The 14,810-nt window shown below is 40.1% G+C and overlaps 1 protein-coding gene across 2 annotated transcripts in view; it reads right to left on the reverse strand.

Moving 5' to 3' along the window:
• The window catches only part of LOC118617201 (ceruloplasmin), a 75,255-nt gene that overhangs the window by 31,159 nt on the left and 29,286 nt on the right, over positions 1–14,810 (reverse strand). For both annotated transcript variants that reach the window (XM_036242928.1, XM_036242929.1), the window contains exons 10-12: positions 8,083–8,233; positions 5,993–6,205; positions 4,232–4,439 (exon numbers count right to left, since the gene is read on the reverse strand). In XM_036242928.1, coding sequence (XP_036098821.1) covers positions 4,232–4,439; positions 5,993–6,205; positions 8,083–8,233 — 572 coding nt within the window. The remainder of the gene's footprint in view (positions 1–4,231; positions 4,440–5,992; positions 6,206–8,082; positions 8,234–14,810) is intronic.

The following is a 14,810-nucleotide window of genomic DNA, read 5'->3' on the forward strand; positions in this document are numbered from 1 at the left end:
CCATGATCATGTGGGATACATTCCAGAGATGCAAGGCTGGTACAATATTCACAAATCAATAAATGTGATACACCACATAAATAAAATGAAGAATAAAAACCACATGATTATATCAATAGATGTCGAAAAAGCATTTGACAAAATCCAGCATCCATTTCTGATAACAACACTCAGCAATCTGGGAATAGATGGATAATATCTTGACATACTAAAGGTCATATATGAAAGACCTACAGCCAACATCATACTCGATGTGCAAAAATTAAAAGCATTTCTCTTAAGAACAGGAACAAGACAGGGATGTCCACTTTCACCACTCTTATTTAACATGGTACTGGATGTCTTAGCCACAGCAATCAGACAGGAAGAAAAAATAAAATGGATCCAAATTGGAAAGGAGGAAGTGAAACTGTCATTATTTGCAGATGACATGATATTATAAATAGAAAACCCCAAAGACCCCATCAAAAATCTACTAGACTCGCCCTGGCCGGTTTGGCTCAGCGGTTAGAGCATCAGCCTGCGGTCCGGAGAGACCCGGGTTCTGTTCCTGCTAAGGGCACGTACTTCGGTTGCAGTTTGTCCCTGGCCCTGGTTGGTCATGTGGGTGGCAGCCATTCGATGTGTCCCTTCACGTCAATGTTTCTCTCTCTCTCTCCCTTCCTCTCTCTCCCTCCCACTCTATCTGTACAAAAAATGGAAAAATATCCTCGAATGAGGATAAAAAAAAAAAAATCTACTAGACTCAATAAATGAATTTGGCAAAGTAGCAAGACACAAAATTAACGTCAAGAAATTGATGGCATTCTTATACACCAATGATGAACTCACAGAAAGAGAAACTGAAAAAACAATCCCATTTACCATCACAGCAAAAAAATTAAGATACCTAGGAATAAACTTAACCAAAGAAGTAAAGGACCTATTTGCAGAAAACTACACGTCATTGAAAAAAGAAATAGAGGAAGATATAAAAAAGTGGAAGCACATACCTTGTTTATGGATTGAAAGAATTAACGTCATTAAAATGTCCACACTACCCAAAGCAATCTATAGATTCAATGAAATCCCCATCAAAATACCAATGACATATTTCACAGAACTAGAACAAATACTTCAAAAGTTTATATGAAACCAAAAAAGACCCCAAATAGCCACAACAATCTTGAAAAAGAAGGACAAAGTAGGTGGGATCACAATACTGGATATCAGGTTATACTACAAAGCTACTGTAACCAAAACAGCCTGGTACTGCACAAGAACAGGCATATAGACCAGTGGAACAGAACAGAGAACCCAGAAATGGACCTAAGACATTATACTCAATTAATATTTGACAAAGGAGGCAAGACATACAATGGAGTAAAGACAGCCTCTTTAATAAATGGTGTTGGGAAAATTGGACAGCTACATGCAAAAAAAATTAAACTAGACCATCAGCTTACACCACACACAAAAATAAACTCAAAATGGATAAAAGACTTAAATGTGACACATGAATCCATAAAAATCCTAGAAGAAAATGTAGGTAACAAAATTTCAGACATCATACGCAGCAGAATTTTCACTGATACATCACCTAAGGCAACAGAAACAAAGGAGAAAATGAACACATGGGACTACATCAAACTAAAAAGCATCTGCACAGCAAAAAAAAAAAAAAACAACCATCAAAATGGAGAGGCAACCCACTTTATGGGAGAGCATCATTCCCAATGATATATCAGATAAGGGGTTAATTTCCAATATATATATATAGAGTACTCAAACAGCTCAACAAAAGGAAGACAAAGAACCCAATTAAAAAATGGGCAGAGGAGCTGAATAGACACCTCTCCAAACAGGATATACAAATGGCCAAGAGACATATGAAGAAATGCTCAACATCACTAATCATCAGAGAGATGCAAATTAAGGAGGTATCACCTCACACTTGTCATGTTGGCCACCATTAACAAATCATCAAACAAGTGTTGGCGAGGGTGTGGAGAAAAGGGGACTCTAGTACACTGCTGGTGGGAATGCAGACTGGTGCAGCCACTATGGAAAACAATATGGTGTTACCTCAAAAAATTAAAAATTGAATTGCCATTTGACCCAGTGATCCTATTTCTAGGAATATACCCTAAGAAGCCTGAAACACCAATCAGAAAGAATATATGTACCCCCATGTTCATAGCAGCACTATTTACAATAGCAAAGATCTGGAAACAGCCCAAGTATCCATCAGTAGACGAGTGGGTAAAAAAGCAGTGGTACATATACACAATGGAGTACTACACAGCTTTAAGAAAGAAAGATCTCTTATCCTTTGAGATGACATGGAGGGACCTGGAAAGTATTATCCTAAGCGAAACAAGCCGTGCAGAAAAAGAAAAATACCACATGATCTCACTTATTTGTGGAATATAATGAACATAACAGTCTGAGGAATAGGGTACACCCAGAGACGTGGAAGTAGGGTATAGACTGACAACCCTCAGAAGAGGGGGTAGTGTGGAGAGGGAAGAGATAAACCACAGAAGTTATATGCATGTATGCATAACCAATGGAGATGGACAACAAAGCCAGGGACAGGGTGGGGGTATGGGGCAGAGGGCGTCAATGGGGTAAAAAAAAGAGAAACATCTGTAACAAAAATAAAATAAGAAAAAAGAGAGAGAGAGAGAGAAAAAAAAAAAAACTTTTATGGCTCTGGATTTCACCAAGAAAGTGTTCCCTGGATACTACATTGTTTCTGGTCTATAGGAACTAAAGTAGCCTGTTTTTCCAGATGTTTCCTTTACCTAAAGTTTTCATTGACTCTGAATAGCTCCTGTAGGCTTTCAACTGTTTTACCCCAATCACTGAAATAACCTTTTACTTCTTTATACCTCAAATCATACTCATTGCAGTCAAACTGACCGTCTAACTGCTGTGTAGCTACAGGTGAGCCACGGTGTGCACCCCAGATCTGAACACTCGCCCACTCAGCCTGTCTAGTCACACCCACAAATGGCTGGCACATGATGTGGGAGATGATGGAGGGAAAGTGCTCGGGACAGTGCGAGGGGACTAACCACCAGGTGGGGGCGCTGCTCTAACCAGCGCTCCTGAGGCTCCAACCACCCCCTCAACTTCTATCTAATCAGACTGAACTTATTTTTTCATTCCCGTGATGTACTTGTTATTGGTGGTTCTGAACCATATTTTCCTGTAACCTGTCGGAGGGCAGAGACCACAGTGGCTATACTGCCCTCAAGAATTTAAAGTTTTCTTTCATACATAATAGCTTTAAGAATGTGAAACAACTGGTGGCTAGGCTAATAACACAATCTTTGGAGAAAATGACACCAATGCAATTAATCCAGTTACTCAATACCTGGAAAGGAACAAAGGGAAGACCAAATAGTATAGGCATGCTCAGTAAAGTCTGGGTGACATCTGGAAGGTGCGTGCCTCTCTGTCACACCTGGGAACAGGTCATTAGCCAGAGTAGGTGTGGCCACAGCCAGTGCTGGAAGACTTGAGATACCTAAGCTCCTAAACAAAGGAGTTTGCTCTCTTGCTCCTGGTTTGTACTCCTGGCTTGCAGGGCTGTCATGCTCCTGTATTCGCTCACATGGCTCACAGCCATGTGGACCCCACACAATGGACTAACGGACCATATCTAGCCTGATGCTCCACCACAGGCAGCTCTACCATGGAAAGGAGACTCTGGACTCTGGCTTTGCTTCTAGCTCTGCTGAATCCCCAGCTGCAGATCTCCCAGGGCTGGTTTAAGGGAAATGGACTTTGGAAACCAAGAGATGCAATTCCACGCAAATAAAGATTACTCATTCTTTTTCTCGTGATAGTATAAGGATCCCACTCCCACTAGCAAGAGAGAGACTATCCACACATTTCTCTGATAACAGAAAGATAATGTAAACAGCAAATAATTGATAAGGAAAATAATATGTTAGCTCTGATCTGAGGCACTGATTTTGGTGTAAGTTTGAAAATCAATGATAAGACAAGGTCAAGTGAATGTGAGAAGACAGTCCAACAGAAAAGAAAGAAACAAGAGTAACTACAGATGGAAATTTTCCAACAAGAAAACCGAGAGAAGCTGAAATTAATCAGAAGAACCCCTAGGAAGCATTTTGTTGTTATTGTCTAATACAACTGTTGGTTTTACTGCAACCTAACAAAATTCTGTCTTCTCTGAAAGAGAAACTGAAAAATCGGGAATCAGAGTCTAGAGAATTACCTTAGCTCTTGTAAACGATGCAGCTCCCTTTCCCATTTCCTGTTTGGGGAGTAATCCCATTCCACCTCCACTGCAGCGATGTAGTAGGTCCTCTCCCCCAGATATAAGTCTGGGTTCTCAGACAGCTTCCTGCATTGGTTCACAGTGTATTTTTGCTTCATGCCTCCTGTGTAGTGATCAGTTGTGAGGCACTCAACATTAAACGTCCCTTGAAAGGTAAATAAGAAAGTATGTCACTCCTCTGCTCAGCACCTTCTGTGGCTGCTCACGTCACTCAGAATCAACACCGGAGTCCCTACTGTGACCTGGGTTACATGAGTGGGCTTCCTACACCTCTGATCACATGGCCTACTATTCACTCTGCTCCAGCCTCAGGTCAAGGGGGCACCTGCCTCAGAGCATTTGCATTTGCTGTTTCCTCTGCCCAGAACATTTCTTTTCAAAATATCCACAGGATTCAGTGCACTCATTTCATTCAACCCCCTTTTTCATTGTCACCTCTTTAGAGAAACTTTACCTACCTCCCCCCATCAGTCACCATTCTTCCCCTGCCTTATTCTTTAAAGTACTTGTTAGCTCCATGAGAGCAGACACTTTATCTCTGTTGTTTACTGTTGTATTTACACTTGTGTAATGAATAGAGGAAAAGGTGACCTGGACCTGAAGCAAGTTAGCATCTTTTCACATTCATTTTCATTTGTTTTCCTCATTCAGAGCCAAACCTGTAGGAGTCACTGAATTTGGATGGTTATAGTTCTAGTATAATTATTCAACTGCAAACAATTGGCAAGTGAACTCTCCATCTAGGCTACAGAAATGATGAGAAGTTTAGGTACAGAGCCTTTAGGGAGTCCTCCTCTGCCTAGTCTGATTTGCCGGTGTGACAGAGAATAAAAACTTTATATTACTCTGACTAACCATAGAATAGAACTAAAATAAGAATGAACAAAACAAATCTATAAAAAAGTCTATATAAAGCAACTCATAAATGTTAAACCCAGCTTGTTACTCTAACCTGATATTTCTCTTGAAATAGAGCTTGCATGTTAAACATTCTTTTAGTAGTATACTTTTTGGTTCATGAGTTTTTATTCCTGTGTGAACCTAGGAAGCAGGTTGACCTCAAGACCCTGGCTGATGCTGACCACCAGTGACAGGAATTCAGCAGACAAAAACAAACAAACAGATGGCCAACTCAAGAATGGTGACATAAAGATTCATATGAAGGCCTACGGGACAACATCCTGCACAGCCTATACACACTGCCTGTCAGCTTTCTCTCCCCATCTTTCAACCCTATACAATTTGCTAGCCTGACCAGAGCTGTTAAGATGGGCATAGGGACAAAAGTCCCTCATCCTCTCAGGTAGCCAGCACTTAAATAAACTACTTTCCTTTTCACCAGCACCTGTCTCATGAGTTTGGCTTTCTCTGTGACAGGCAGCCAAACCTGGGTTTGGTTACACCAGTTATCTTTAAAATGACCATAACATAGAAGGAGAATGTGTTAAGGATTCTGCTTTGTGGAAATGGGATAAATCCCAGTCTACTCTTCGATCACTCTCTTCCCTCCCACCAACAAACAGGAAACGGACCTGTCTGGCATACAGCTGGTAGTGGCCCAGTCTTGCTCTTCCAAGGCAAGGAAGGGTACTTGGGAGGCTTGGGGAAGGAGTGAGTTCATCACCCAATACAGGATTATAAACCAAAACTTCAAGAATTGACCCAATAGAGACTTATCTTGACTTTAAAGAAATCCACCTTTAGTATCAGGCTGCATGGTGAGTGTGAGGCTTGTTTGAGGGAAGAGGTTTGCCGTGTCCCTCCTTTCTTCTCTTGACAGATATGTGTTTCCTGAAAAGTAAATCCCGTGGACGTCGGCCTCATTGCCAGCACTGAATAAGTACCACGTGACCAATTCTCCTTTGCACATACTGAGACCAGGCTGATTCCCGTACATAAATCCATTCATGGCTGTAAAAGGTAGAAAAGAACACTATGAAAGTAGTTTACCTTATGTCCTACTACATGACAACTTCCTAGACTTTCCAGAGCCAACTTTCTTTATTTAACTTTTAAAAGATCCATCCTGGCCTCTCCACTCCTTTCTGTCTCAGGAGTATCTTTGCAACTCCTTGATGTGCCCTCCAGAGCAGCCCTGGGCCAAAGGAGCAGAGCTGAATGCAGGGCTCTCGGAAGTTCTGTGTCCCGGGGATCTCACTGTTTTCTCCAGCTGGTCACTTCTCAGTTCTCTCAAGGATCATACTGTGAACACCCAACTATGTGAGAAATAACAGCTCTTCTGGGCACTGTGGACTGGGAATAGGTTTGTTGTTCTAGATACAAAATTCTGATTCATCTTCAATTACTAGGGAAGAGCATTTGCAGATGTTTTCTCTCACTACCGTTTTCAATAGATAGTATCTTTGGCTCCTCCAAAATGCAAAAAGGCTTAATCAAAAGGAATATTTTATTTTTTTATTGATTTTAGAGAAAGAAAAAGGGAGAGAGAGAGATAGAAACATTAATGAGAGAGAACATTAATTGGCTGCCTCTTGCATGCCCCTCTCTGGGATTTGGCCCACAACCTGGGCATGTGCCCTGACTAGGAATTGAACTGGTGACCTCTTAGTGCATGGGTTGATGCTCAACCACTGAGCTACACTGTCTTGGCAAAAGAAATATTTTGAAGATTGTGGGTAATGTGACTAATATCAACCCAATTTTTTTAAATTCATAAAACAATTTGACAAGTTTTCTTTCTTGCTACAATAATTTTCACATGTTGTCCATTAGTGGTGTGGGTTTTGTTTTGTGTTTTTTTTTAAACAATTAGCTCACTGCCTCTGAACCCTAACTGCATTTCAGTTACACTGGGAGCTAAACATAAGACTGATGCCAGGTTTCAATTAAATAAAAACCTCTGGAAGTTGTTCTGAGCATTTTAAAAATAGCTTTTGAAAGGGTCAATAACGTTTTACAGGGTAAAGGCAAAAGCTTGCAAAAGGCAAAAACTGTGAAAAATGCATTGCTTGCGAGACCTTTGCTCAGCCTTCTGTCGAGTATGGATTATCTGGATTATGCACAAGACAATGTATCACCCAGCAGATGCAGAATGAGCTACCAGACCAGTCCAACTGCAAAGTGGACAATGGGCCATGCAGAGTACGTCATCAGAAACTGCTGGAAGCTAGAAGCAGAATACATAACCTACACCCCGTTATTCGAGGCTGACTCCTTTTTCGGGCACAGCCTGCCTGCCCCCAGGTGTATGCAATACAATTGTTTTGTTCTACATTGGCCTTGCATTGTGGATGTGATCTCCCGCCGGCTCAAACCTTTTAGCTTTAATAGTTTTTGAAAGTTCTCCATTGATTCTACTGTGAGATCAAGGGTGAGACTTATTGAAGTGTACTGGGAGCAGAGACCATATCTTTCTTCATATTAAATGATAAAAAGAACCTGTCAGTCTTAAGCCACCGAGGAGGAGAGCATCTAAGCAGCAAATGAGCGTAGATCAGAACCACGTGGAAAGTGTGTTAAGCACAGATTGCTGGCCCCACACCCAGACTTTCTGATTCCAGAGGTCAGGGTTGGGGCCCTGAGTGATGCTGGTCACATACTAAGGACCATGCATCTAATTGACATATTTTCTATGTTTTATTTTGAATTAAGTGAAATGAGGAGGAATTGACCAATACATAAATAATCAATGGCAGCACATTCACTATATTTAATCATTTATTGGAAATTGAACAACAGGCAAAGCTGTTGGGATTTGGGTATAATTAAAAGCATCCATAGGCAGCCCTGAAATAACTCGAAACCGTGGTGGGAGAGGCAGTACTTACAGTGCATCTTGTTAGATTCCTGGAAGTCTGCATCTTCCTTATTCACCTGATCGGATGCAGTTGTAAACATCTTAATATTATCATCCAAGAGCAAACTCTCGTTCTCGTCAAACACCATGGGGAACAAATAGAACTCCTTGCTGACGCCCATCTGTAAATCAAAACAAGAGCAATAAGGTAAAGACAGTAAGTAAAGCAGGAAGACTTTCACGCGTGCAACACTGTTTCAAAGGATGGGGACCGACGTTTGCATGCCTCTTTGTAAACGGGGGCTTATGGAAAACCACCAGAGTTTTCATTAGTATCCGTGTCGTGGATTTTTGGTTCCACGTGGTAAGCTAAGCCTCTCGCTGCACCTCAAAGCTCTGCCTCTGGCTGCCTTCCTGCCAGCCCCAGTCCTCATGGAACCCGCCAAAGCAATCGTCCGCCGAGGCAGACGGAGCCTGTGCTGGAAATCAGAGCACCGAGCATCCATGAACAGGCGAGTCCTGAGAGGCAGAGCGGGAGGAGGCAGTCCGAGGGGGGCATCATCTTAGGGAACAGCAGCCTGCCAGGCGGACTGCAGGCGTTTCCACAGCCGCCAGGCCTCTGAGCAAACACTCTTGCTGCCCTTCCTCCATCCCTGGTGAAAAATAAGGAAGCAGAAAGGCCATCTGGTCTATGAGTGACTTGGTACTTCTGTCTAAGGCAGCGGTTCTCAACCTGTGGGTTGGGTCGCCTAAGACCATCGGAAAACACATGTTTCGGATGGCCTTAGGGACTGAGACACCGCTCCTCTGTCCTCTCCAGGCGGCCCGCCCACACGCAGGTGCGCCCACAGACAGCATGAGGAGCTGTAGCCAAGGGTCGTGGCATTGGGAAGGGTGAGAACCACTGGAAGGGATCAAAGCACACGAGCCTCTAAGAACGAGTTACTGCCTCAAAGAAGAGAAAATTTCACAGATGATTGCAAGTCTCTCCTGAGATTGTTTTCAGATCAAAACCGTCATTATCAAATTGTAAAAATCTAACTAAAGCTGAGACCTGAGGTTAGAGCCTGCAGAAAACGGAATCAATGACAGAGATGATCTTAAGAAAGCTCCCGTAAATCAGAAGAAAAGATGAAAAATATACACATAGCAATGATTTTAGAGACAAGTTATAAAAGGGAGAGATAACGATAGTAAATAATAGTGGAAGTCATTGGATTTCTCTACTACAATAAATGTCAGAGGAAGACGGAGTAGTATCTATGTTTTTCAGGGGAAAAGATTATGTTACAAAATTCTGTACTAGGCAAAGAACAACAGAAAAACATTTCAGATGTGTGAGGTTTCCAACAGGGGACTACTACAATCGCTTTATATTCGAATCTACAGAGAAAACTTAAGTAAAGCGCCCTGGCCGGTTTGGCTCAGCGGTTGGAGCGTCGGCCTGCGGTACAGAGAGACCCGGGTTCGGTTCCCGCTAAGGGCACGTACCTCGGTTGCAGTTTGTCCCCGGCCCTGGTTGGTCGTGTGGGTGGCAGCCACTCGATGTGTCCCTTCACATCGATGTTTCTCTCTCTCTCTCTTCCTCTCTCTCCCTCCCGCTCTATCTGAACAAAAAATGGAAAAATGTCCTCGGGTGAGGATAAAAAAAAAAAAAAAAAAGTACAGAGAAAACTTAAGTAAAGCATTTATAGCTCACATTTTCTGACTTTAATGCAGCAAAACTAAAAATTGCTAATAAAAGGACAAAAAGTTAAAAAACTTAAAATGATCATATTAAATCCAAATAACTCTTAGATCAAAGAGGAAATGAAAATGAATTACTACATACTCAGTAAATAGTGTTCATGAGAACACCACAAATTATAATGTATGGAACATAACTAAACATATAAACTGAGAGTCTGAAATGCTTTTTATTTTAAGCAAAGCCAAATAAAAATAAATGTGAATATCTAAGTACTTTAGAAAAAATAAAATTATAAAAGAAAAATTAATCAAGGCAAAATAGAAATTAATAAATTAGAATGCATTAAAATAGCTAAACCTGAAAGTGTACTCTTTGAAAAGACCAATAAAATACACTAAATTATGGCGAGTCTCACCAAAAGTATCGCGAGAGAGCCCAAATGGTGTGGCTTAGTGGTTGAGCATCAACCCTGCACCAAGAGGTCCTGGTTCACTTTCTGGTCAGGGCACATGCTCAGGTTGTGGCCCAATCCCCAGTGTGGGGCATACAGGAGGCGGCCAATAGATGTTCTCTCTCATCAATGTTTCTCTCTCTCTCTCCCTCTCTCTTCCTCTCTCTCTAACATCAATAAAGAAAAAAAATTTTTTTAGCACTTTAAAAAAATAATTGAGAGAGAGATTCTATATATCCCACATTAGGAATGAGAAAGGAATATAACCACATGCATGAGGGGGAAATAAAGTAGGACCACTATTTACAATAAACATGGTCAGTTGACTTAGAAGGAGGTACCCGACTAAACCAATATCCACGGGCGAAATAAAAACAGCGATTAAAATATAAATAACATAATTACTTCTTAAAAGTCACAAAGTCAAAAATTTCTAAGTAGCAGATGGGTTCCTATCTAAACGGTTCCAAAATATTAAAAACATAAGAATCTTCCCAATTTATTTAGTGAAGATGGTATAACCATGATATAATACCTGACAATGCACACAAAATTTAAACTGGTATCATTTATAGCTTAGAGGAAAAATTCTAAATAAAACACTACTAACGTCAACATGGAAATATATTGAAAAAAACACCATGCTCAAGTAATGCTTTTTCGCAGAAGGGCATGGATAGTTCGACATTAGGAAATCCTTAATGCAATTGGTCACACTTTCAGGGTAAAAGAAATGAAATACGTTGTATATATCATTTTTATTTTATTAATTTTTAAAATAATTTCAAAAAAATCTAAAAATGAATTCTTGTAAAAGTTGACGCCCTGGCACCAGCTGTTCCCCCCGCTTGTCCTGCAGACCTCTGCAAGGCTGCCTCTGTGAAACTTACATCTCACCCCAAATGTTACCGCCACCTTATCTGAATCAGGATTTCTGTTACCATGATATTACCCTATTTTGTTTTTTAACACTTGTCACTTTCTGAAGTTATCTATTTCCATTTTTTTGTGTTTGCTTATCTTCTCTCCTCCCCCCCCCCCCCCATCTACCCTTCCTCCCTGCTGTTCCACACACTACAATGTAAACCTTATCAGAACAGGAAACTAACCTGTCTTATTTAGCAATAAACTCCGTGTCTAGCACAAGGTATTTTCTGAGCAGCTCAAGTGATTTTAAATAGGAAAACATTTTCGGTAAACCCAAAATGAAGTCTAAAAATACCAACTAAGCCCTGGCCGGTTTGGCTCAGCGGTTAGAGTGTCGGCCTGCGGTCCTGAGAGACCCGGGTTCGGTTCCCGCTAAGGGCGCGTACCTCGGTTGCAGTTTGTCCCCGGCCCTGGTCGGTTGTGCGGGTGGCAGCCACTCGATGTGTTCCTTTCACATCGATGTTTCTCTCTCTCTCTGTTCCTCTCTCTCCCTCCCACTCTACCTGAACAAAAAAATGGAAAAATGTCCTCGGGTGAGGATAAAAAAATAAAATAAAATAAAATAAAAATAAAAATAAAAATAAAAATACCAACTAAAAGCCAATGTCATACTTAGTGGTGAAATAATAGATCTTCTCTTTAGGATCAGACACTAAACAAGGCACTATTTTACATTATTGGCACATTGTATCCAATCTGAAACCTTATGGTTAGTAAGTGAACATGCCAGGGTGAGGACTTTTTTTTTTAAATCCTCACCTGAGGACACTTTTGCACTTATCTTCAGATAGAGAGGGAGGAAGAGAGGGTGTAAGAGAGAGAGAAACATCTCGATGTGAGAGAGACACTAGCGGTTGCCACCCACACGACCCCAACCAGAGCCGGGGACAAACTGTAACCGAGGTGCGTGCCCTTAGCAGGAACCGAACCCGGGCCTCTCTGGTCCATGGGCTGACGCTCTAACCGCTGAGCCAAACTGGCCAGGGCGGGATAAGGACTTTTAATGCCTCCTGTAGACCTTCCTGTGTTGTGACTCATTCATTTGTAAAATGAAGATAATGAAACATAAAGAGGATAAAAATCACATTTTAATTCTCAAGTCACTGAGTTCCTGCTCTCCAAAAAAGTGGGGAGAGCAATCCTTAGCCTCTCGGGTTACCGTGAAGGTTAAATAAAGTTGTACCTGTGAAAGTGCCCGGACAGAGTTCAGTCAATAGTAGTCTCTTTATTCTTTCCCGAGGTGAGCACAGGATCAAAGAAGGGGACCCAGAGGTCGAAAATCATTCCTTTATTTCAGTTACATGTTTAAAAATTTTAAATGATGGCACTACCATTTATACTAGCGAAATAGAAATATCTAGATATAAATGTAACAAAAATTATCCAAAACCTATATAAGGAAAGCTACAAAACACTGAAAAACACAAAAGAAGACTCAAACAAATGGAAGAACATGTTCTTCTACAGGGTGACTCAACTTTATAATGATGTTGTTTTGCCCTGGCCAGTGTGGCTCAGTTAGTTGGAGCATCATCCCATACACTAAAGGGTCATGGGTTCTATTCCCAGTCAGGGAACACACCCAGGTTCTGGGTTCGATTCCTGGTTGAGATGCAGGAAGGAAGTAATAGATCAATGTTTCTCTCTCATATCGATGTTTGCTTCTCTCTCTTCTTCTCTCTTCCTCTCTCTCTAAGATTGGTCTGTTACTTCTAATTTAATTTGTATATTTGAGACAGTCCCAATCAAACACTGTTAGGCTTTTTTTCCCCCTGGAGCCAGATAAATTTTAAGGTTCATTAGAAAGAATAAGTCAGCAAAAATAGCCATTAAAATGATGAAAAAGAGCCCTGGCCAGTTTGGCTCAGTGGTTAGAATGTTGGTTCCTGCTAAGGGCACGTACCTCAGTTTGTCCCCAGCCCTGGTTGGTCGTGCAGGTGGTAGCCACTCAATGTGTCCCTTTCACATTGATATTTCTCTCTCTCTCTCTCCCCCTCCCACTCAATCTGAACAAAAAATGGAAACATGTCCTCGGGTGAGGATGAATAAATAAATAAATAAATAAATAAATAAATAAATAAATAAATAAAATAAAATGATGAAAAAGAAGCGCAATGGAATATGGCTACTAATCATTAACTATATTATAAAGACTCTGTAATTAAAATGGTATGACGTCCATGCATGAATATATAAAGATGAATGGGTTAGAATGGAAAATCAAGAAATAGACTTAATTGTGCATGACATTTTTAGAATCTGATAAAGGTAGCTTTTAAATCAATGGGGAAAAGTTAGACTTTTTAATAAGTGGTGTTGAGATGACTGGGTAGTCATACAGAAAAGGATACACTCTCTCCATTCCTCAGCTGCACATCAGGATGCATTCTAACGGAACAGAGGTTTCAATGTGACAAGTGAAACCTACATGTACTTGAAGGCAGTGTGGGTGAATTCCTTTCTAACCCGCGAAGTGGGAAAACTTTCTTAACTCCGACTCCAAATCTATATACGATAATGGAAAAGATGATAGAAATGAAGAAATAAAGATGGCAGATAACATCTATAAACAAAGTAAAAAGGCAAATAACAACCAAGAAAAAAGTATTTACAGCTAATATCTCAGACAAAGGGTTTCTATCCCTAATACATTAATAGCTTCCAATCAGTGAAGAAAAATAACCATACAGAACAATGAGCTACAGATAGAAACAGTCAAATAAATGAAGTGAAAATGGTTTTTAACCATTTGAAAAGATGCTCAACTACTGAACAAGAAAAACAAATTAAAATTATAGAGATACTGTTTATGTCCAATTAGACTGATAAAAATTCCAAAATTTGACAATATGCTTTGAGGTAATCCTGTGGGAAAATAGAGCATCTCACAATATACCTGGCAGGGATACAACATAGCACAATTCTTATGGAAGGAAATTTAGCAATATCTAGCAAAATTGTACATGTACTTATCTTTTATCCAAGGAATAACACTTTTAGAGATTTATTCCAAAGGTATGCTGGCAAAATATATATATATATATATATATATATATATATATGAACAAGGCTACCCACTGTATTGTATTTGTAAAAGCAAAGACTGGAAATAACCCAAATCCCTGTCAAATGATAGATTGATGGTATAAACTATAGCATGTCTACATTGTGGCATAATAGCTGCTGTTAAAAGGAATGAGGAATATCTCCATATATTACAGATGGGAGGGAATTACAGATTATATTGTTAAGTGAAAAAAAAGCAAGGATATAAATACACATACATATTTGTTTATTTAAAAAAATAAAAGAATAAGAATTAGAGAAGTAATCAATGGCATTGAAAGTGGAAATCAACACATAAATCAATGAAACGGAAAGATGATTCTTTGAAAATATTAATGAAATCAGTGAGTCTTGAAGCAGGCTAAAAGAAAAAGAGAGAGAAGACAAATTACTAACAGTAGAAAGAAAACAGGAGATCACTACTGATCTTATGAACATTAAAAGGATAATGAAGGAATACTACAGAAAACTATATGCCCATAAAAATGGTCTTAGAGAAAATGGATCAATTCCTTAAAAGACACAATTTGCCAAAATTCACACAAGAAAAAATAGACAATCTGAATAGCCCTATATCTACCAAAGAAGTTGAATCAATAGCTAATAACTGTTCAAGACAGAAAGT

Source organism: Molossus molossus, unplaced genomic scaffold, assembly GCF_014108415.1.
Source record: "Molossus molossus isolate mMolMol1 unplaced genomic scaffold, mMolMol1.p scaffold_m16_p_5, whole genome shotgun sequence".
In the NCBI taxonomy this organism is placed as follows: Eukaryota; Metazoa; Chordata; class Mammalia; order Chiroptera; family Molossidae; genus Molossus; species Molossus molossus.